Source organism: Leptodactylus fuscus, chromosome 1 (genome assembly GCF_031893055.1).
Source record: "Leptodactylus fuscus isolate aLepFus1 chromosome 1, aLepFus1.hap2, whole genome shotgun sequence".
Lineage (NCBI taxonomy): Eukaryota > Metazoa > Chordata > Amphibia > Anura > Leptodactylidae > Leptodactylus > Leptodactylus fuscus.
Genome location: NC_134265.1, coordinates 318,827,516 through 318,852,306, shown reverse-complemented (window position 1 = coordinate 318,852,306; position 24,791 = coordinate 318,827,516). Strand labels below are relative to the sequence as shown.

At 42.7% G+C, this 24,791-nt stretch overlaps 1 protein-coding gene across 1 annotated transcript in view; it reads right to left on the bottom strand.

The window, feature by feature from the left end:
• Positions 1-4,776: 4,776 nt before the first annotated feature.
• TBC1D19 (TBC1 domain family member 19) overlaps positions 4,777-24,791 on the bottom strand; it is a 118,252-nt gene continuing 98,237 nt past the window's right edge. The window contains exons 17-21 of the mRNA XM_075259993.1: positions 23,479-23,588; positions 20,836-20,927; positions 18,840-18,955; positions 8,038-8,108; positions 4,777-5,079 (exon numbers count right to left, since the gene is read on the bottom strand). Of these exons, the coding sequence (XP_075116094.1) occupies positions 5,005-5,079; positions 8,038-8,108; positions 18,840-18,955; positions 20,836-20,927; positions 23,479-23,588 (464 nt within the window). The 3' untranslated portion in view covers positions 4,777-5,004. The remainder of the gene's footprint in view (positions 5,080-8,037; positions 8,109-18,839; positions 18,956-20,835; positions 20,928-23,478; positions 23,589-24,791) is intronic.

Below are 24,791 nucleotides of genomic sequence, written 5' to 3'. Positions count from 1 at the left end.
GATCTTTGCATGAATACTTTGGTTGATTCAGAGGCTCAAGACTCCTCACTGGTTAGGCCTATTCATCTGGCCCTAACCAGCGGGGTAAAGCTGCAACAGAATACATCGGTATTCCACCACAGGGAGCCGGTGGCTAGAAAGCGGTTTCCGGAAATTTTAGAGGAATTAGTTTTCTGCAAATGGCTCCTTAAAGCGTCCTTTTGGCATCTGACAAGTTGCCCTTTTCTATGTCACTACACACATAAAAAAAGTAAACCACATGGCATACACAATGGCAATCTGCGCAAAGACTTATGTCCATCAGAAGAGTCCAAAGGGGTTCAGACTTAGCAGTTGTAACCCGGCCTTTATGCCCTTGGGAATCTAAAAGCCAATTTTCTACATAGACTATACACAAGTTTTATAAATGGCACATGGTAGATGGAGATCCTGTAACTGGGCCCAAGGAGAGCTTACTTCCCTGAAGATATTAGGGTGTGTGCCTAAAAGTGGCCATAGTGCAACAATGACCGTAAATGCCCCATTGATATGCTTCAGAAAAACATTGTAAATTGACATGGATTCAGTACTGAAAAATGCTTTTAGAGAAGATATAAAGCTTCCTTACTGTAGATTTCCCCTGAGAGGCAGCATGTAAGTATATGAGCCATGCGGAGAAGATTCACAATTATTCCCGGTTACAGTAGCACGTGTGTCTTACAGCCAAGACAGATTTTGCAATAACCATTAATTAGACAAATAAACTGAATAAATCCAATTACCTGAGCTCTTAAATGATTAATTTTGGCAGCTGTAAGTATCTGTCTGTACTCCACACCCTCTTTATTGAGCACACACCCATCTGTTCTGGTAGCACATGTAGCATATTAAGTTTTAAATGCCTGTCTGCGGAATACAAATCTTTCTATAAACTGCAATATAAAGAAGGTGCAAGTGACAAGAAAAGATTAAGAGAACCAGAAAACAAAATAATTATCTGAGATACAAGTTTTTACCTGTATAATTGATATCAGGTGTAGTCAAGAGGGAAAGGGCTTCCTGATGGATCCCCACCTAAGGATCAAGGTGACATAATGCAGAAAAATAAAATACAAAAAGTCTTACCTATCTCAATTCAAAAAGAGTCTTGTGACTTGCAAGTTGATCTGTCACAGGGAATAACAATGGCCATACATTCTCCATAGCCGTCTGCCAAATAACAGCCATTCCTCCCAATCTGATTGGATCTCTTCAGCACAGCCTAGGGAGAACTGACTTGGCATTATCCCCATAACCTGGTCTAGAAGTCTCTCACCTCTGCCAAGTCAGTTCTCCCTCGGTTGTGCTGAAGAGATCCAATAAGACCGAAACAGCACTGTCCACAGCTGGGATATTGACTTGGCAAAATCCCGCATCATTGCAGCAAAGGCTTGTGGGAAAGTCAGGCATGATGTTCAAGGGAGCTTCCCCTAGAGGGCAGAATACAGAGGCACCGTTTCCCTATTTACATCTTGGGAAACAAATTTGCATATTCTTCCCATAATCCCCTACAGTAGAACGAAAATAACTTTGTAAGACTCCACATACCTGACAAGGTGGTCTCTCCCCAAGGAGTGACATTATCCTCAGAACAAAGGATTTGGCATAGTAACCTATATCCAATCATGTAATGCACATTATATCAGTGGTTCCCAAACCTTCTTAATACGGGAACAATTTTTGGACTTTGGGTTGGGTTTTCCCCATCTACCCACTTTGCATCTTATTTTATACACAGGAATACCACCAAACAATCTAAAAGTCATTTGTGATTCATCTCCTAAAAAATAGGTTCTAGGAGCAAATGATTGGCTTCACACTCTACTATGGGGTTGTCTTGTGCTCTTCTTCCTTTCCTTTGGGTTGCATTAAAGGGGCTCTATCAGCAAAATCATGCTGCTAGAGCCCCACATATGCGTGAATAGCCTTTAAAAAGGCTATTCAGGCACCGTAAATGTTATATTAAACTACCCCTCCGTTTTAAAGTAAAACCCTTAAAAAGATTATCTACTTACGGATCGTGCACGCTGGGCGGGCATTCAGGGTGTGTCTTCATCTTCATCCACGCCTCTTTTTCCTCCGATGTCCTCCGGTCCCGTCCTCCTCCGGCGCTCGCGAGTGGACACTGATTTTAAAAAAATGGGCTGGGCACCTGCGCGGTAGCCGTAGTAGCAGCCGCATGCTACTGCGCATGCGCCCATGCCATTTTTTTATATCAGTGTCCGCTCGCGAGCGCCGGAGAAGGACTGGACCAGAGGACATCGGAGGAAGAAGAGGCGTGGATGAAGATGAAGACACACCCTGAATGCCCGCCCACAGTGCACGATGCATAAGTAGATAACATTCTTTTTTAGGGTTTTATTTTAAAACGGGGGGTAGTTTAATATAACATTTACAGTGCCTGAATAGCCTTTTTAAAGGCTATTCACTCATATGTGGGGCTCTAGCAGCATGATTTTGCTGATAGAGCCCCTTTAATATACCAGATTCTTAGCCTTTCAGAGACTCCTTTGGTTCTCTAGTGGGCCTAGATCCTCTGCAAAAATAACTACAAAATAGTACATGTATATGTATTTATATAATAACAACCATGCATATCTTTCAGCAATTCTGTCTCTATAATGGATATCATTATCAAGTTAAAGGGGCTGTCCCATAGACAACATAGAACAAATGCCTAATTGGTGGAAGTCCAACCACTGGGTCCAACACCAATAACAAAAACACATGCATGCTCTATTTAAAGTCTATAGGACTGCCAAAGATATCCGATTACTGTACTTGGCTATTTTTGGCAGTCCCATAACATAGTGGCCATGCAGCAACAGCACTTGAGTCAAATGTCAGAATACGGGACCCCATTTACACATTCCCTTTATTGTTGTCACAGGGGTTGTTATTTGTTCATGAGCCCCTTTGTGGATGAAAATATTTTCACAGAATACAGACTGCCGTCCTAGCACCAATACTCTGCGGAGGCCACTGTTTTATTATAGGAATGGTTCCAACTTCTAAATGAAACAGTTCCCAATAACGATTATACGAGGTAAGTGCTAATATTGGAAATTTCCTACAATAATACGAGGCTTTGCTTTCATTCCGACTATCCAAGAGATTTAAGTCAAGTTCATTCTTTCTGGTCTCACGTTGCTAAACTTTGCTTTGTTGTTGTAGAAAGTTTGTGATATAAGGATAATTTTAGAAAGTCCATTAATCTCTCAAGTACAGTGGCCTGGTCAGTGGATTAGGTTCACTTCACTGAAAGTTAAGCAATGCCGCTTTAATACCCAGTGTTTGAAATGCTAGATTATAATAACCTCTGGAATGACCTGCGCGGATATATTAAGATAAGGAAATGCTTTGAAAGAGAATGTAAATCTTTTTGGCATAGATTAGGAATATCAGCGAGGGCAGCAGCCATGTTTACAGCTACAGGCAACAGAGGGAAGAAAGGGAAGGAATTCAGTGAGGAAATTCACTTCATATCATGATACAGCCGAAGGAATGCTGACCCCCTTCACCTTGTACTAACCGAATAAGACGTAACCTAGTACTATGCTTACATATATCTTGGTATCTTATAACCGAAGTAGTCGAAGTACAACACTCAGCTCTCCCATTGAAGTGAATGTGAGCAGGGGCCACGTCTGCATCCACCAGATGGTTCGGCTGCCTTCACAGTGAGATAAAATACCTCCGCACCATTCTTAGGATCGGTGGTGGTCTCAGACCTCCATCGATTAACAACTTGTCATCTATCTTATGAATAGAGGATAAAAAATTTTCATGGCATAACAACTGTAAAGAAGATGGCTGGTGTATATACAGTGTGATGGAACTGAAAATGCGAAAAAAGGGATTCTGATATGGAAACAATTCTGGTATGAAAACAGAAGGGGTCTGCTCAAAAAGGGTGGTCCTATGAAGAAGCTTAAAAAAAAAACCCACATCAGTCTTTAAAAACATGTTTATATCGAAAAGGCGACATCATTGCTACCCAGCCACAGTACCCAGTAGGAGAAGCCTGCAGAACCTTTTACGCCATCAGAAGACAACTGTACCACCTCAAACCACCGGTGAGGGTCTGGCTGAAAATATTTGACACAGTCAACGCTCCGATCCTTCTCTATGGCAGTGAGGTTTGGGGCCCAGCCACCTTCCCAGACCAGTCAAAGTGGGATTCCAGCCCAACAGAGACCTTCCACCTGGAGTTCTGCAAGTACCTGCTCCATTTCCACCGCAGCACCTCCAACATGGGATGCCGGACATCCTACTGGGAGAAGAAGAGGCCACTGTGGAGATCGTTGTCCAATACGTGTCCAGCTGTCACCAAACAAGAGGAAAATGAGACCCCCATGGACTGTTATACCCCAAACCACGCACCCCACCCCACCTCCCCATATAGCGGCCACCAACTAAGAGGAAGATGAGACTCCACGGACTGTTATACCCCAAATCTACCACCCCACCCCCCATACCCACCACTCCCCCACTGTACTAGCTTTGGCAATGCCAAATATCTATTCGGACGTGCCAATAAAGCCCGTTTGATTTGATTTACCCAGGACAGCCGTGCGTTTACATTTACAAGGGGAGAGGTCTGCAGCACAATGGCCTCACAAAGACTCATGAGACTCTAAGACCACCATCCTAATTTTATCTGTCCCTGGGTACACTTTAATAGGGTTCTTGAGAATGGGATGTCACAAAATGCAGCAACTCAGACCTAATACTTTGACAAGTGAGTCTTTTGTGATCCAGCTTTATTGACAGTCTTTTCCGTGCAAAATAACTCTCATACTTGAGAAATAATAAAGTTCCTAAACCGGACATCTTACAGATGATACATACTACTTGCTTGTAAACCAGCGAATGCGTATTCAGAAATTCAGTGAAACCAGAGCTTTATGAGCGGAGTCTGGCTTTGGTTATATACGTTGCATAGCCCTTGGCTGGTTCCTGTGGTATTGGAGACTGGTGGAGAGATTAGGTGACAACTGCAAACAGAAAAATCTGAAGAAGAGGCACGACTTTCAGGGTCGATATGTCAGCGAGGACAGCCTGAGGAAAGAAGAGAGAATTGATGAATGAATCTCAAATATTGGTGGGGATTTTTTTCAGTCTGGCTTTACCTAGGCCAGTCTGGATCCATTTTTCCGCTGCCAAGAAATACGCCAGAGGTTCTGTGTGCCACAATGAAAATCTAGGCCAGTCAAGACTTACTGTAAATCTAACAGGACAAGGTGTCTCTGCTTTAGCCTACTTGGTATCCACAATGCTCAAAAAAGTGGTGAGTGGGCACAGGAACAACAAAGTGGCAAATATCTGGTGCAAACTGCAAGCAAGTACCAACGCGAGCACTTGTATGACAGTTTTCTGGAGAAATGTTAGTAAATCCTTCTCACTCTTTCTTATCCTATGCTTTTAGGAATATACAACATTGGGCACTAAGAAACTCCAGAGGTCCTAATACTATGACTGCATCTTGGTTTACACTGAACTTTAAGACTGATCTAAATTTCCTAATACAACAATAAGAAAACTACAGGATGGACAACCATTGATCGCTAGAATGACCTGATCCCATGGTGTACAAGCTCTGTAAACATTACTGAATATTAAATACTGGTTTGGCAAGGTCTTGTAGCAATTTAACATCAATTTTCTCTACCCTGTTACTATCCTAGCACAGGGCATACAGGATGAACCAACAAAATTTCCATTATCTGTTACTTTGGAACAAGGGCAGAGCTTACACATGTCGTAATAACAGTAACCTAGTGGGTGTTGTGCAACCTACATGGTCAAGGGCGTTAAAACTGTTTGCTATAGGCGAACCCCCCACCTGTCTACTCAAACATGAGATACTTGTGAGATCATTTGCCAATGGCCATCTCATCCTATCACCACATACATACTCCGTATGTACGAGCAAGCAATTGTTTTCAATAGGGACAGGAGTAAGCCACTCCCAGATATCTCTAGCACTGACTTATCTCCTGAACAACAAATGGATCAGGTCTTTTGAAATCCACAATATTCCTACTTTTCTTGGTGCAGGGTCAGGAGGACCCTCATGTACACCGACTTGAGCACTGAGCTGCAGTGACTGCAACTAGCCACTATATAGGGGACGGAGCGTTGGCCATATACTGCTTAAACCCAGACATTCCCTTTAAAGCAGAGAGATATCTGCAATATAGAGTTTTCTTTCACAACACACTTGGGTTATCAGGAATTACTATCAACCCTTCTCTGACAGAAATGACTCATTTAATGCTGTAGGCATCCTAGATCTCTGTCTCTCTCATTTTCCTCTTCCCACCTTCCCTCTCCATAGACTTCATTGTAAACTCTGCTTGTGTATGGAGCAAAATCACTGAGATAAAAAGAAAAGAGTAATAGCTAAGACACTTTTCTTTAGTGAATTACATTACACAATGTGTTACCTTAACCTGTACTATTGATAATATATTGTAAAAACAAAAAGAGAGAAAGACACCGAGCGCTCTAAGTGTAGTACTGTATAGAACTTAATACATAAGGTAATAATATAGAGGCAAAAAACCAGATGGCCTCTCACCTGGAATAGATCACGTTTAGATCCAGGAGAGAGTGGCAGCAGAACCAGCAAAACACCGGAAGTACCGGAGAAGTAGGCTATAGGAAAAACACAGGTCCGCGCTCACTGGTAGACTTAGATAAATGGCAGGTAGTCAAGTATTGGAATAAACCATAAATAATTTAAAGATGTAGAACAGGCACGACGCGTTTCGGACTACGGGTCCTTTTTCAAGTGCAAACAACTGAATACGCCGGGCGCATCTTGCCCGGCGTATTCAGTTGTTTGCACTTGAAAAAGGACCCGTAGTCCGAAACGCGTCGTGCCTGTTCTACATCAATAAATTATTTATGGTTTATTCCAATACTTGACTACCTGCCATTTATCTAAGTATTGATAATATATGGCATTTTTGGTTTATTTAATGGGCTCGATTGTGCCCCATTGATAAGGCAATGTAATTGTGGCAACCTGCCCAAGTGGTAGATGAATTGTTCATCTATTTTCTTCTACTTTACACATTTATTCCAAACACAAGTATATGACTGCCTATTGTATTGAATAGTGGCGCCACCATATTCATTTTCTATACTGTAATATGCCGTCTACAGCAGGTGCACCAGCCTTAGTTACTGATATGACTGCTCATTGTGGCACCTGAAAAATCCAAGCAATGTTATTTGACCACCAAGTAAGCTGGCAAAAGCCCTACTGATCTGGCTGTCTAAAAAGTGATCTCTTATATTCCAGACTTGTATCTTCGCTTCATAAATGCCCGTACAAAACCCAAGTATGTCAATGCAAACGATTCCGCCCGCAGTCGGCTAAGGAAGTGTATTTTATCTTGGCCTTTAGACATGCTGCAAATACAGATGGTATCATGAGTGTTTAACAGGTCTAAAATTTCAAGTTGGGGCTAAAAATACAAGCACATTATGAATCCTGTGCCTACATCGTAAGCAATATTCATTTAACAGCTAATTCTCCAGTCTAGCAATGTGACTCATCAATGCCCTCGCTTCCTGCCGTCTTTTTAGAAAAAAAAATAATTATGGAATATTTGAAAAATACGCACAAAATTCACAGGAATTATGTAGGGAGTGAATGTAATAAAACCGCCATATGTCATATGATAATTTCACTCTGAATAAATATATTAAAAATATATAAGAATATTAAATATTAGGTAAAACTGATTAAAAATAGTCAAAATGTGGTCAGATTTCTATTGGATAAATAGAGACACAAGTGAAGAGACAATCAATATAAGCCAAAGCGCATGTCAACAGGTATAGGCCACTGCACTGGGCTGCAGCTTCGTTTCAATGTGTAGTCAGGGTCAGGATCTAGGCAGAGGGGCTTGCATTTCTTGAGAGGAACATGGGAGGCTTAGGTTACTTTGGTTGGCAATGGATCAGGAACTATTTCAATCTCATCGGAGTGTAACTTATCCTTACTTCAGCAGCAGCCAGTGATGTCACCTCCATCAGGTTCATTGCTCGGAAAGCAAACACGGCAGCTGCCAGCACTGGAAAAAGAATGCAGAATATTTCAGTGGCTGACCTAGAAATTATCAATAATAATAATTCATCCTTTCTGTGTCACATGCGACACACATGAACCCATGCAACGCCCACCACAGGCACACCACTAGTAGAATGCATGTAATCCAGTAAAGTAAATACTGCATAGTCAAGTCCCAAGACGGCAAGTCTCAAATTTCTGTGTGCTTGGAGACTGCAAGAGAACTGGGAGAGGTGTAGCCCAATTGTGGAGATACGTTTATAGTGTATAGTGCCCTGCCCAGGTTCTTTCTCATCTCAACCTCAGGTTTCTGGGCTGCTTCTGACTCAAGGTCACATGAATAGATAGCACCCAGTACCAGAGACACTCCGTCATCCCCCTCCTCTCCATGTGATACTACCTGTATTACTTAAGCTGGCTCAACTATTATAATGGTGTAATCTGCCAGCCCCAATAGTACAGGTAATACCACTGAACACCAAGAGGAGGCGCAGTGTCTTGGGTGTCAGGTGATAGTTTCAATCACATGCCCCTGAGTAGGAAGCAGAATGGAAACCCAGGGTTCGGATAAAAATGAATTCACGCTGGAGGTACATTTTTAAAAAGTCTCTGTATAACCTCTTTAAAGGGAACTTGTTGACACTACTGTACCCCCCAAATCACTATCAGTACCTCAGTGTATCTCTGTTTTTCACTGCTGTCCGGACAATGCCCGAGCTCTGCCTTATCCTTCAGTGGGACCCCACTTATCATGACTCTCTATAATAATGGTGTAGTCTTATGTTGCCGAAAGGCCTATGGGCCTTCTCAGGTTCCATGTCCCGGGTAGAGGTCGCTATTTCTGCACCTCTATAGCTACATCTATAGTTTGAAGTCATTTGGGTGGAGACCTAAAGAAGAAGTCAAGTTCTCTTTGCTCCAAACACAATCCCAATACTGTGATGGCTCCTATGCTGTGATGTTACCTAGACTAGGCAGCGTCAATCACAGCCACCAGAATGGGAGCCATCTGAATAGAGCATGTGGCCTTTATGCAGTGACTGGCGTCCCTCAGTCATGGTGACATCACAGCATAGGCACCATTACCGAAATCACAACATGGGGACCTGACTTGGAATCAAAGATAATTTTCAGAGGATGAGCAACGCTCAGGCATTGTAAGGACAATCATGAACAACATATGAGACACCCCAATGGTGGCTTGAGGGGTAAACTGAGCTTAAAAACTCTATCTAGACAACCCCTTTGTGAACGCTGCTCCAGGTTTTCTTCTCAGCAGCAGTTGCAGGGACAATGTTGTATTACATGGTGGCCATATAAAATAATGACCATCTTTGTCTTACAACTCAATTCTCCTAAAATGGGAGCCAGTTGAGCAGAGCTTATGGACAATAGGGCTAATCCTTAAAATTAAACCCTTTTCATCTATTGTCTCATGAACAATGTTGACCACAATGTTGGCATTACCTGGCCAAAAATCTGTCCCATGTCTTCCTCCTACCAACAGATGATTCCTTACAGAATACACAGTATATATCTATCAATTCCTGTCACCCAATACTTAGTATAGTATTATAGGACCATATATGGTAGCTTTATCTTTATATAACTCTGTTTGTGTGGAATCCATTTGTATTACGCTGTGTTCACGTTTTTCTATGAAGATTCTGACACAGAAATATGTGTTTGTATCAGAACGGAAAAAACCTCAGATCTGGCAATGACCGATTTTAATGGGAGGCAGCAACAGATACTTTTTTTAAAAAAAATTTCCAGTCATACGTTCACCCATTGGCCTTGGTTGATTTCAGAACCAAGCAGGAGTGTAATGGGTCCGCAAGACAGAAAAGGTGTAGAAAAAAGTATCCTGTCTTATTACTGTGGCTCGTGCCAAAACCAAGGTAGGTGGCCACACACAGATTAACCCCATTGAACCAGGGAGCTGCAAAATGACATGCTGTTTTTCTACAATATGTATTATTTCTGTCTGACTATAGTAATGTTTTAATCAATTAACAAGGTAATAATAGTAAAGCATCATGGCAAAAAGACACAGCATACATAACTTTTGACCAAATCATATTGTACGATAAATTCTAAACAAACTGAGTCCTAAAGATAAAAAAATAAACTGTCCGCCATGTAAAATACTTAGTTTTCGCTTCCTTATTTGGCTCTTGGGCCATCTCTCAGAACTGAATCCCTTTCTTGAATATCAATATATCCCGTAAGATCAGTTACAGTGATTAAAATAAAGTTCTCCACTTTCAGTCATACCATCCCTATTCCTCACACTCACTAATATCTGCCACGGTTAACTTGTGTTCCCCATGACCACCTCCCATGTGACAGAACTAGAATCCTCATATTAGTAACTGCCTATATTATACCGCTGTTTACAGCAACCGTTTCCTCGATATATAATAATATGGAGCGCTATTCTCTTTGTTACTTCGATATAGGCTATAGAGAAGGCATCCCGAAAGGAAACTGTGAAACGGAAATGAAGTTTGAAGTGTTGAGGATGTAAAGTTCTGTTTACACTAGGATTGTGCGCTTATATGTTCTATCCAATCAGCAGGAAAATTGGAAAAAGAAACATTAATGTGTACAATGCCTAACATGGTTCACATCAGGGATGATAACCATCATATCTATGGGCCAAGAAATGTGTTCACTGCTTGGATTTTCACGTATTAAGAGCGATGGCTCACACTGATGTTTCAGAATGGAAGGAAATATGGGAGTATCCAGTCTGTGTGAATTACAATACCATCCAGTGTGCAAAGGAACATGGAAGTCAGATTTGCATATTCTTCCCATGTTCCTTTGCACAGTGAAGCGCTCATGGCTTAATAAGACTCCACACACCTAAATGGTGGTTCTCTCCTTATGGAGTGACGATATCCCCTCAACCCTGTCTAAGCCTCTCACCTCTGCCAGATCAGTCCTCTCTGCGCCAAGCTGATGAGATGCAAATACATCGAAACAGCTGTCCTTGGCTGAGAGACTGTACCTGGTAAAATCCCAACATTATTGCAAACAAAGGCCTCTGAGAGGGTCGGCATGATGTTAAAGGGAGCGCCCTCTATAGGTTTGCTTGACTGAGACTCTGTCTTCCTAATTACATCATGGAAGATAGACTTGCACATTCTCAGTTAGCGCCCTCTATTGGTGTGCATACTTGAGGCACTGGCTTCCTAATTACATCATGGAAGTCAGATTTGCATATTCTTCCCATGTTCCTTTGCACAGTGGAGCGCTCATGGCTTAATAAGACTCCACACACCTAAATGGTGGTTCTCTCCTTATGGAATGACGATATCCCCTTAATACCATCCAGTTCATACTTCTCTGATGCTAACACTGCACCTGCATAAGAGCGAAAAACTTTTCAGCAAGGAGCCAATATTTGGCCAAATTGTACTGTTATTTCTAAGGCAATGGACCTAAGGGTGGCATGATACCCACATGGTGACTGTGGATGTTGTAAGATCATCATTCTATAAACTCTGCAGACGAAGAAAGAAATTACACAGATATATACTGTATATCATGCACCACAAGGCCTATATATTGCACTGCATATGGTTGCTCCAAAATAATGGTATTGTGAAAAGTTTTAGGCAGGTGTGGAAAAAATGCTGCAAAGTCAGAAGCTTTCACAAGTAGAAGGGTTAACGGTTTATTTTTTATCATTTAACACAATGAAGTGAATGAAGAAAAGAAAAATCTAAATCCTATCAATATCTGGCGTGACCTTTGTCTTTCCATTGATCCTTCTTGGTACATTCACAGAAAGTTTTTGAAGGAACTCGGCAGGGAGGTTGTTCCCGCCATCTTGGAGACCTAAGCACAGATATTCTGTAGATGCAGGCTTGCTCCAATCCGTCTGTCTCTACATGTAATCCCAAACAGACTGGATGACACTGAGATCAGGGCTCTGTGGGGGCTGTATCATCACTTCTAGGACTCCTCTTCCCAAAACGCAAAGGTCGAACTCAATAGTCATGAGCTTTACACATCACTTCTCATCATTCACTTCAGTTTGTTAATTGACAATAATACTTACTTTGCGATACTTATTCCAATACCTGCCTAAACATTTGCACAGTACTGTATATGGATTTGACATCCAGTAAACACTGCACTTATACAGGGGAATATATTTTTGATATTCTACCAGTAGGAAAGGTAAAGTAAAGGTAAAAGAAAGGACGTCTCTCGACCCATCTTGGCTGAGTGTGCATTAATTTCTGCATGGATAGAATGGAATGAAGTGCAGCTGAACATCTCTTTGGTCTCTTGTTCTCAATGGTGTGATGGTCAGGCAGTGCACATGCCTCTTCATTCACATCAACGGGGGCACTGGAGACATGTACAGTGCTTGGGATGAATGAATTGGTACACACATTACCCGACCACTGCTCCATTCGGATCAGGGGATGAAAATCCCTTGTTCTCCTGATCAGTGGGGTTCAATTGCTCAGACTCTTATACACAGTCCAGTCACATTAGTGTGACCACCTGTCAAAATCCAGAATAACCCCCTTTGGCAGAGTGGACCGCTGCGAGACGTGCAGGAAGAGAGGGGATGTTGTGATGATGTTCACTGGGATGTTGAGCCTTGCCGACTCCAGTGCCATGTCCAGCTGCGCTAGGTTAAACAGTTGAGCAGCCATGGCGAGGACAACCCGATCGAGGTGGTCCCACAGATTCTCGATTGGGTTCAAGTCTGGGGAATTTGCTGGCCAAGGGAGTACGGTAAACTCATCCTGGTGCTCCTCGAACCACGCACTTACACTGTGAGCTTTATGACACGTCGCATTGTCCTGCTGGTAGATGCCATCATACTGAGGAAAAACAATTCACATGTAGGGGTGAACATGGTCCGCAAGAATAGATGCATACTTGTGTTGATCCATCGTGCCTTTCACAATGATGAACGCACCCAGATGGCTGATGACACGTGCCTTCTGCGATTGATTATTTAACGTTGACATCAAAAGTAGGCAGTGGTCACATTAATATGACTGGACTGTGTATATAGTGAATAATTTGCTTTTGTGGGAAACTCCTCCAAGAACAAAATGTTTGGGCAACTTGAAATCCTACACATCAAAATATTCTTTAACCTGCCATATGCTGTTAGGGTAGGGGAGAGACACCCCCATATACATTAGATATTCAGCGGGTCCTGCGGATGTTCCTGTGATGTGTATGGTCTCCCTTACAATATAGTTATCAGAGATCTATACTACAATGCTGGGCACCTAGAGGATCATCACATGATCACAACAGATTTTCCTCCTGGGAAACTAAAGAATGATAGTACTTACTGAGTTACAGCAAGCAAAGAGTCAACTCCACAGAAAACTGATAAATAAAGTATATTAGAAAATTGGAGACATTTTCTGCTTGCAATGAATGATCTTTATTTACTGAAAATCTTCCTCATTCACAATGACGGCCTCGTCCATATAGGATACGGTGGATACGGCTGTGTTCACAAACTGCACTTTGCATTACTCTCACAATGCTGAAATATACAGTAAATATTGCGGTGGTACCAATTGTGCCCAGTTAAGAGTCATTTTAGGTGGGATCACTACAAACGGTCAATAAAAAAGTCCCACTGATGCTGGGTTCACACTAGCGTCTTCTGCAGGCAGAACACAGAAATCTGTCAGACCGTGTCCGGCCATGAGCGCCGGTGAGCGTTTTGTGATCTCCGCGGCGGTTTTTTAAAACCGGACACAGAGTACTGCATGTCCGACTTTGTGTCCAGTTAAAAAAAACGGTTTTGCCGCGGAGAGCACAAAACGCTCACCGGCGCTCACGGCCAGACACTATTCAAACCCACTTATTTGAATGGGTTTGAAAAATGCTTTCAGGTTTCCGTCTCCTGCCCAGTTTCGGGCAGGAAACGGAAACCTGAAAGCGGAGACCCCGGGCGCAGATGTTAACAAGCCTTTACACCCCAGATACAGAAATAAGACATCATTTTATGTGACAAGCTCCAATAAATGTCTCTTAAGTAGCACAGACATAAAAAGGGGGCAAATATTATTTAGTCCTAGAGACCTGGATCAGCTCTGAAACAATCTGCATGGCTACACTGTGATAAATAATATGTCTACTGCGGTGCAATTGTCAGCAGAGAACCATGCAGGACAGAGAGAGAGGAACAGAGACTAGCACACAGAAGACAGCAGCAACCATCTGGAGGGATCATTCAGACACGACCTCCATCTGACACCGCATGCACATGTCCCGCTGCCAAGTTACATATGAATGAGATACAGAAGGAACATACACTATGTGATCAAAAGTATCCGGACACCTGGCTGAAAATGACTTACAAGTTCGTGGCGCCCTCCATCGGTAATAATGGAATTCAATATGGTGTTGGCCCACCCTTAGCCTTGATGACAGCTTCCACTCTCGCAGGAATACGTTCAATCAGGTGCTGGAAGGTTTCTTGCGGAATGGCAGCCCATTCTTCACGGAGTGCTGCACTGAGGAGAGGTATCGATGTAGGTCGGTGAGGCCTGGCACCAAGTCGGCGTTCCAAAACATCCCAAAGGTGTTCTATAGGATTCAAGTCAGGACTCTGTGCAGGCCAGTCCATTACAGAGATGTTATTGTCGTGTGACCACTCCGCCACAGGCCGTGCAGTATGAACAGGTGCTCGATCGTGTTGGAAGATGCAATCGCCATCCCCGAATTGCTCTTCAACAATGGGAAGCAAGAAGGTGTTTAAAACATCAGTGTAGGCCTTTGCTGTGATAGTGCCACGCAAAACAACAAGGGGTGCAAGCCCCCTCCATGAAAAACACGACCACACCATAACACCACCGCCTCCGAATTTTACTGTTGGCACTACCCACGCTGGCAGATGACGTTCACCGGGCATTCGCCATACCCACACCCTGCCATCGGATCACCACATTGTATACCGTGATTCGTCACACCACACAACGTTTTTCTACCGTACAATCGTCCAATGTTTACGCTCCTTACACCAAGCGAGGCGTCGTTTGGCATTGACCTGCGTAATGTGTGGCACCCAATCACCTGACCACGTCCGTGAGTTCCGCGGAGCGCCCCATTCTGCTCTCTCACGATGTCTAATATCTACTGAGGTCGCTGATATGGAGTACCTGGCAGTAGGTGGCAGCACAATGCACCTAATATGAAAAACATATGTTTTTGGGGGTGTCTGGATACTTTTGATCACAGAGTGTATCTGTAAAAACTGATGGAATAAGAGATCTGGACATAAAAAGGGGGAATTTACTAACATTGCCTTTCTGTACGCCAGTCTTCATCAAGTCCCCAGTCTGAAACAGATTTCAGGCATAGATCACGCCATCTTTTTTGGTGCGTGTTGGAGTAAATTTGTTGGACCGACACGTCCCCGACCCACCCTGATCTCCTGTGATCTGCTCACTTAAAAAAAAAAAAAACGACGTGTCTTTTTGCTTTCTATGAAAGGGAAACTGGTAGGTATTTTTTTTCTACCCTATAGTGGCCTGGCATCAAGTAATACCCTTTCTTAGGGTGCCCCCACTAAGCTTTCTTTTGCAGAAAAGTCAAGTTATAAGCCATTACAATTTACTTTTAGTAGTCACGGAGAAGGGGAGGAGAGGAGCTTCATACAGTCATGAAGTCATTACAATAAATCAGATCCTTGGAGGCCAGCAGTTCGGTAGGATATCAGGTTGATATCCAACAGTGATGGACTTGTTAGTCACACTGCAATCTAGCACAATGACTGCATGACTAGATGAAGCTGCCCACACCCCCGATGACTAGTTAAGGCAAATTTGCCTATGTCATATGTTTTATATATAACATTGAATCTTACAACTGGACTTTTCAGCAGCAGAAAGCTTAGCACCCTAGGAAAGAAGACCATTGATTGGTTTAGCTGACATTTCATATATGTTAAAGGGATTGTCCAGATTCAGACAAATGTTATTGTTTGTATAATAAAAAGTTGTACAGTTTTCCAATATTCTTTCTGTATCAATTTCTTGTGGTTTTCTAGATCTCTACTTGCGGTCATTCATTGTTTATTCACAGTACATTGAAGAAAAAAATTAGTCCATGGTCATGTGATGTACAATCCATGGTCATGTGATGAACATTCAGGTGCACAGCTCTGCCTGTTAGCAAGCTGTGCACTTGTGCATCCATTACATGACCTTGGATTGTACATCACATGACCATGGATTGTTCATCACATGACCATGGACTGTATATCACATGACCATGGACTGATTTTTTTTCTTATGCACTGTGAGTAAACAATGAATGACAGAAAGCAGAGATCTAGAAAACCATGAGGAATTGATATAGAAAGTATATTGGAGAATTGTACAAATTTTTATTATACAAACAATAAGATTTCTCAATATTGGTCTGAAAGTGGATAAACCCTTTAAGGTGAAATCAGTAAGTAGAGGTGAGCAGGGATGCAGTAAGTGTCAGAGCAGTCATGTTGGGAGATCGGCAAGTTGTATTAATTCTTTATGTTTTTAACCCATTCACAGCTTCTTTGAAAAGAAAAATCTTCATTCAACAACCCCTTTCAATTATAGGACAGTATAAACTTTTTCTTTTATTTGCTTTTTATGCACATGCATTTAGTAAGGTGATTTCTGTAGTCTATTAAAAGACCATTTTATAGATTACAGGGAAAGATACTAAGTACAGGGAAACACACTTGGACTTTCACCTACTTCAGAATTTCAAGTAGTTCAGAGAACTCCAGACGTGTGCTATATACAGCGTAATACACAATATAAGTGATACTAGAGCCTATGAAGTTCTTGTAGACCAGAAATATTCCTCAAATGGACAAGTCATTGCTTTTTTAGTCTTTGATATTTTCTACAAATGTGTCCAGTTTAGACAGTTCTCTGTGAGCTAGACAGGAGTCTCCTATACTGAGACACTGTAACAAATGATCAGAGTGGAAGAGATAGAAAACAATGGAAATACCCATTTCTGGACTGGGTACACTGTAGTAAACTGTGAGTCCTGGTTCACATCTGCTTTTGGTATTCTGTTCGGGGAGTTCGCTTGGGGACATCCCAAACAAAATACCGAATGTATTAAAAAGTGATGACCAATGAAAGCACACGGACCCCATAGACTATAATGGGGTCCATGTGTTTTCCGCGCGCTGTCCGTAAGAGTCATGTGGAGAGAAAAGTACTTCAAGAACTACTTTCCCCCCATGCCCCATACCTTTAGCCCTTCAACTTGTGTATCAATGTTCAACCTTAAAGTGGTTTACCTGCTGCAAATTGATTTTTCATACTAATGACCTATCCTCAGGATTTAATTAACAGTATAGCGGCACAGCAGCCCCATCCACTACATAGTGGTGGCTCCAGGGCATTGTAGCACCGCTCGTATTACTTGAATAGGAGTTGTGCTGTATGCACTAGCCGGCTGCTAGCAGCTACATTCACCTGGAGACTACTAGAATAGCTGATCTGTATGTGGTCTGGCTGTCGGAGCCCGCCAGATCACAAACTGATGATCTGTCCTTTGGATAGGTTCTTCATATGAAAAATCAGTTTGGAGTTGGAAACCCCCTTTAACCTGTATAGCCATAATCTTCAAAAATAGCAATCTCATATTCAAGGAATTAGTGAATTGAGAATACAGTGCAAACTTCCAATCCGGTGTTCACATGGTTGGCACATGTTCAGGAAGTAGTCACAGACCAACAAGGAGAACCAAAGCAGTGGTGGGTTACACAGGTAAAAAGAGGGACACTGGACTTGGAAAATATACTAGGACTTGAAGAGTGGGGGCAAATGTAAGTACTGCCCATCTAAAAGATAGACACCTGGGTGGCACACTTATAGTGTACTGCTTATTATAGGGGGTCATGTAGACTGGAGTGCAGAAGAGAACATACCAGATTACTGTAAAGTGTACCTCCAATTATTAAATACATAAATGAATCGTAAAGGTGAATGTAAGAAACTTTGTAATATATCTTATTAAAGAAATCGGTTTCCTCCTCCATTTATCAAGCAGAATTACTCTTTACATATTCATTTATGAAAAGCTGTTTTATAATTGAAGGTATACTTTAAAGGGATTATCCACCTTTGTTATATAGAGGGCTATGTCAGGGCCCATTCACACGGAGTAAACGCATGTGTATTTTGGCAAAATACACGTGTAAAATAAGACTCCCATTGACTTCAATGACTTTTTTTTTTACACGTGTAAAAAACATGCCAAAATACACGCGCGTTTACTCCGTGTGAACGGGCCCTCAGGTTACTATGCTGCAGTACTTGAAGCCACCACTACTCTTTATTCGACAAGTGAGCTTTGCTGGTCCTGGCATGTAAAGATTATCGGGAGCTGGAACAGCTGATCTGTGGATATCCCAGCTGATGTATCTAGGCCAGGGGCACCTTCAAACCACAGACTCCTACACTCAAGATGGGCCAGAGCGCACCACAACCGGCTAAGAGCAAAAACAAACCACTTGTCTGCATATCCGGCCAAGGCGCCACAAAATAAAGGGGCACAACAGCGGGCGGCAGAGAAGGGTGAACCGCAGGATGCTCCGGCCCGCCCCGGGAGAGGGGGGGCGAGACTCACCTCTGGCGAGCGGCACAGGACAGAGGTGGATAACCCCTTTAACTAGCTTTGTTGACAAGTCTGCATAGTTATCCCCTAATTCAATTAGCCTTACCTGCAAGAATCTCTAAAGAGTTGTAGCCAAGAATTCGATCCCACAATAGGAGAAGCTGGTCTGTAGCCAAATAGCCAGAAAAGCCTCGAACCATCCATTTAAAGGATATGCGCAACCTACGTGACAAAAAGCATTAATACAAAGAAATTTTACAACTTTGGAGAGCCTTTCATCAAATCTAACTCCAATCACCAAACGTTCTTAAAAAACATGTTTAACACACAAAAAAAAGTGATTTAAACAATCCTAACAATGAATTCCCTTTAAAGGAATTTTCTAGGACTTCGATATTGATGACCTTCTCTCAGGATAGGTCATTTGTATCAGATTGGGACCTGGGACCCCCACCTAATAGCAAAATCTACATCAATAGCACAGTCTACAGAGCTATGCTTGCCAGAAATATACAGCTCCACACCCATAGTAGTGGCTGTATCAGGTTACTGCAGCTTAGCTCCCATTCATTGGATGTTGGGCCCCACTGATCTTATACTGATGAACTATTTTAAAAGGGTATTCTCATGTGTCTGCCCCCGTGAGGTAGTCAGCAAATATGGCTGGGCTACACTGTTTCCGTAATTCCTATTTGCTTATGCAAAAAATATAGGTCAGCTATGTGAAGCAGTTTCTGAATGTCCTGGTCTGATGGTTGGGAGGGACATGGAGTTCATATTCCCATGAGTGACTCAGATAGGAATAACCCTAGGTTATGCCACAAAGACTATATATCCTCTACCCATAGGATAGCAGATAAGTAGCTGAGCGGAGGAGGTTGTTGAGCTTTCAGCCCGCCTGCAGCTGCCAGATGAATGTAGCTGTGTCTGTGCTGAACAAGACACATACATGTTTCCATTCACCTCAATGGGAGCGCTGGAGATAACCAGAGTACAGCACTCAGCTATCTACGGCGCTTTCCTTAAAGTGAATAGACACATAGATTCATCTTGTTCCCCCAAGTGACACATCTAACTTCAGCCTGGCCGCAAGCAGGGGGTAAGACAGCCCATATTCTCAGGATCGGTGGGTGTATCAGTGGTCAGACCCCTATCAGGCAGATATTTATCCTGTAACCGATGGATAGAGGATAAATATTTCATGCAACATAAAATTTATTATTATTATTGTTAATGATAGGTTATCAATGTCTAAATCCCTGAAAACCCCCTATAATGTGTCACGTGCTGCGTAGCTTTAAAAAAAAAAAAAAAAAAAAGGCTAAGGGTCCATTCACACGGAGGAAAATGGTGAGGAATTTGGTGTGGAATTTCAGCGCTGAAAAAATAGCCTCCCATTCCTTTTTCAAGGAACCCACTGAAGTCAATGGGAGGCTTTTTTTTCAGCGCTGAAATTCCACACCAAATTCCTCACCATTTTCCTCTGTGTGAATGGACCCCAAGGTTACTCTAATACAGAGCAGTGAATGAGTATTAGTATTAGTATTAATATATGTCCTGAAGATCAGTGTACTAGAGAGCGAGGACATGGGTACTGCTCGACAGGTGACCACTGCCTTAAGCTAGCTTCATACAAGTTTCGCCAAAACATTGTTCTGGTCCTTCGAAGGACCAGAGCAATGGGTAGGCAAACCACAAAAAAAAAAGAAGTTACATACAGAGTCCAATGGACACCATTGACTATAGGTGTTGTTTTAAAAATGAAATCAGTGGAGGAAAAAGTCCTCCGTCCTGGACTTCCTCCACCGATTTTCAGGTGGACACTGCAATGGAGTCTCCAACAGAGACTTATAGAAAGGCCAACAAAAGGAACACAAATGTATTTATCTATGTGTCTTTCTCCGTTGACAGGCTGTGTACTAAACACGACCATGTCATGTTCTGTCTGAAAACAACCTGCAAATAGACTCCATAAGCAGAGCGCTAGCAAGCCAAATTATATTAACATTTCCAGACACAGACACCACACAGTATTAATAAACGGTACATAGAGAAAGAGGGGGAAAAAAAATCATACAATAAATGATAAAGAAGCAACATACGGTTGTGCGCCAATCTCCCGCAGATGATAAAAGAGTTGTGGAAGGTGAGTCTGTAGAAGAGTCTCAAAGAGCAGACACAGTGACATTATCCCCTATGTGAGAAATGGCATTGTTATACTCAGCGTGTAAACAGCACAGCACATCCTGCTCTTTATCAAGTGACACAATTATAGAGGAACACATGGTACAATCCAACAATATCTAACAAAATATATGCTGTATTCTCTTCCCTATAGAAGCTCATAGCTTTACAGACCACTGGAGGTGCGAGCAGAAGGTCACCCCATGTTTAGTCCTACTCTTGTATATAATCAGTCAAAACAGTGATCCCCATATTGTCATTTAGGGCAGACCTGTCTGGGGCTGTACACGCCTAGTCCTAATGGCACTCGTGAATGGCACTCCGACATCACTTATCTCAGCTGACAACTTTGCCTCTTACTTCAAAACTAAAATCGACACCATCAGAGACAGTCTCACCCTACTCCCTGAACAACCCCTCGACCCATCTACTCGCTGCTCCTCATCTCTGACCTGTTTCACTGAAGTCATTACTCCGGCCCTAACCCATCTCTTCAACCTATCCCTAACCAACGGATCCTTCCCCTCCGCTTTCAAACACGCCACAGTCACACCCATACTTAAGAAACCGTCCCTCGACCTGTCCTCTCCAGCCAACTATCGTCCCATCTCACTGCTCCCGTACGCCTCAAAACTGCTTCAGCAACACGTCCACTCCGAACTCTCCTCCTATCTCTCGTCCAACCTGCTCTTTGACAGACTACAGTCAGGCTTCAGACCCCGGCACTCCACTGAAACTGCCCTAACAAAAGTCACCAATGACCTGCTAACCGCCAAAGCCAAGCGCCATTACTTTGTCCTCCTCCTCCTTGACCTCTCCTCTGCCTTTGACACAGTCGACCACTCCCTCCTCTTGGTATCTCAGACCTGGCCCATTCCTGGATCTCCTCATACCTCACCAACTGCACATTCAGCACCTTAAACTGTGCTGCTCGTTTAATTCACCTCTCCCCCCGATCTTCATCGGCTGCTCCCCTCTGCCAGTCCTTCCACTTTTCACCACCTCCTCACCACGCCCTCTGTCCCCTCCATATAACTCTGATCTAATCTCCCGCTACCTGCCCACACGTAACCTCAGATCCTCCAAGATCTCCTATTCCACTCTGCTCCTCACACAACCACCTCCAAGATTTCTCCCATGCATCCCCCATACTCTGGAACACCTTACCACGACACATAAGACTGACCCCCACAACCACAGGCTTCAAGAAGGCCCTGAAGACTCACCTATTCAGGAAGGTCTACAACCTCCAATAACACTACTACCACAACACCATCTGAACAGTCTCCCCCTCACCTTCTGTCTCTACCCCCTCCCTCATAGATTGTAAGCCCTCGCGCGAAGGGCCCTCTACCCCACTGTGCCAGTCCGTCACTGTTAGTATTATATCTACCTGTATATTTTGTGTACTGTATGTAACCCCCAAATGTAAAGCACCATGGAATTAATGGTGCTATATAAATAAACAATAATAATAAAATTAATAATAATAATAATAATAATAAACGCTGCCCGTGCTGCTGGGGACATTTTCCTACCTCCATCCACATAGCAATTCTCTCCCACTGCCCTGAGTACTCAAGAGAACATTGGTAATTGTGGAGGAATGAAGAAGGAATGATGAAGAAGGAGCGTTGCTCCCTATGTGGCTGGTGACACACTAACAGTGAACAGTGGTATGGGGTGGGCACTGAACAGAGAACATGGCAGGTTCTAGGTAGCGCATGTACCATATGTCCTGGGGGAACAAATGGTTCAATACAATTGGACTAATAAGATGTGCTTAGCAGCAGCAGGTCCCATCATCTGTAGAGAAGGGGATGATGGGACAGATTATTATTTTATTATTATTATTGTTTATTTATATATCACCATTAATTCCATGGTGCTTTACATTTGGGGGTTACATACAGTACACAGAATATACAGGTAGATATAATACTAACAATGACCGACTGGCACAGTGAGGTAGAGGGCCCTGCCCGCGAGGGCTTACAATCAGATGCTAATTCCCAGTATTGATATAGTATAGAAAAGGGTGGACACATCAGTAACATTAGTGAGGCTGGTAAGAAAGCATACAGCATGCACAATACTAGATTACATATGAAAAAGATTAAAGGGATTATGTCACGAAAATGATTTATAACTGATCCATAGGATAAGGAATAAAATTATTGATTGGTCGAGATCCAACAGATCCCAAGAAGCGGTATTTTACTCCCATCCACCCCGTTGTGAATGTAATGGTATACACAGAATGTGGGACCGGGCTCCATTCACTTCAATGATAGCTCAGGAGATAGCAGTGTGCTATATTTTGGCTATTTCCATTGCTTTGATTAAAGTTATTGGGGAGGGGATACACATTCTGTGACTACTACTATATTCACAATGGGTTGGGGGGGGAGGGGTTTGTCAGTGGTTGTACTCCCACCGATTAGCAATTGATCCCCTATCCCGTGTATAGGGTACAAAACATTTTTGTGATACAATAGTAGAATAAACTGACAACAAAGGCAAAGTCTGGTGTCCATGTGAAAATACTTTTGGTGACTTACGGATATATGAGAGGAGATGGAGTGAAGCCGGAAGAAGTAGCGTACATACATCTCACGGAATACTTGATACAGTTTGGCTGGCTCGTGATACAAGAAGCATAAGGGTGCAACTAAAATATAGAAGTGTACATAGCATTGTAACCAAACATGTATTGAAAGAAGGAGCCAAGAAAGAATAATTCTGGCTTATTAACATCTTTGACAACATGAACATTACAGAAGAAGTAATGGAATATAAAGGACAGTTAGTGTCAGTCTGTTTGGCAAAGAGGGCCCCGGGGACCTCTTATAGATAAACTAAAGCTAGCCATGCAATAGTGATGTCTGACATACAGTCGTGGTCGAAAGTTTTGAGACTGACACAAATTTTGTTGTTCACAAAGTTTTCTGCTTCATTGTTTTTCGACCTGTCAGATGTTTCCATAGTTTCCATAGCACATTCACAATTTTTATTGACAAATACATCAAGTTTCTGCAACGTCTCAATATTTACAGTGTTGACCCTTATTTCTCAAGACTTCTGCAATTTGTCCTGGCATGCTGGATATCAGCTTCTCGGCCTAAGCCTGACTGATGACAACCCATTCTAGTCTAACCGGTGCTTGGAGTTTAGCAGAATTTCTGTGTTTTTGTTTTTCCATCAATTTTTAAGGATTGACCACTGGTTCTCAATGGGTTCGAGATCTGGAGAGTTTCCCAGCCATGGAGCTAAAATTTCCAGGATTTACTCTCCGTACCTCTTAGGTATCACTTTTGCCTTGTAACATGGTGTTCTATCATGCTCGAAATGCATGGCACATCATTGATGGCACATAAGGGTGCTTATCTTTTCTCCTCTGGACAATCTTCTTTCAGAATCCACTTCTCTTCAAGAAACACATCAAGGACTGAGTGACATTCTGCAGGAACATTGAGACTGGCGTGTACAGGAATGGGGTAAAGTTATTTTCCCTGATGAAGCCCCCTTCAGACTGTTTGGGGCATCTGGAAGAATGATTGTCTGGAGAAGAAAAGGTGAGCACTACCATGAGTCCTGTGTCATGCCAACAGTATAGTAATCCAAGACCATTCACTTGTGGGCTTCCTTTTGATCCAGAGGAGTGGGCTCACTCACAATTTTGCCTATGAACACTGCCATGAATATAGAATGGTATCGAAACATCCTCCAAGAGCAACAGTGCAGAAGCAATTTGGTGATAAACAACATCAGAGCCGAGGGTGCGCTTGAACCCTTGTGCAGCCTCGGCTCTGCTACATCAGAGCCGAGGGTGCGCTTGAACCCTTGTGCACACTCTGCTTCATCAAGCTAATAG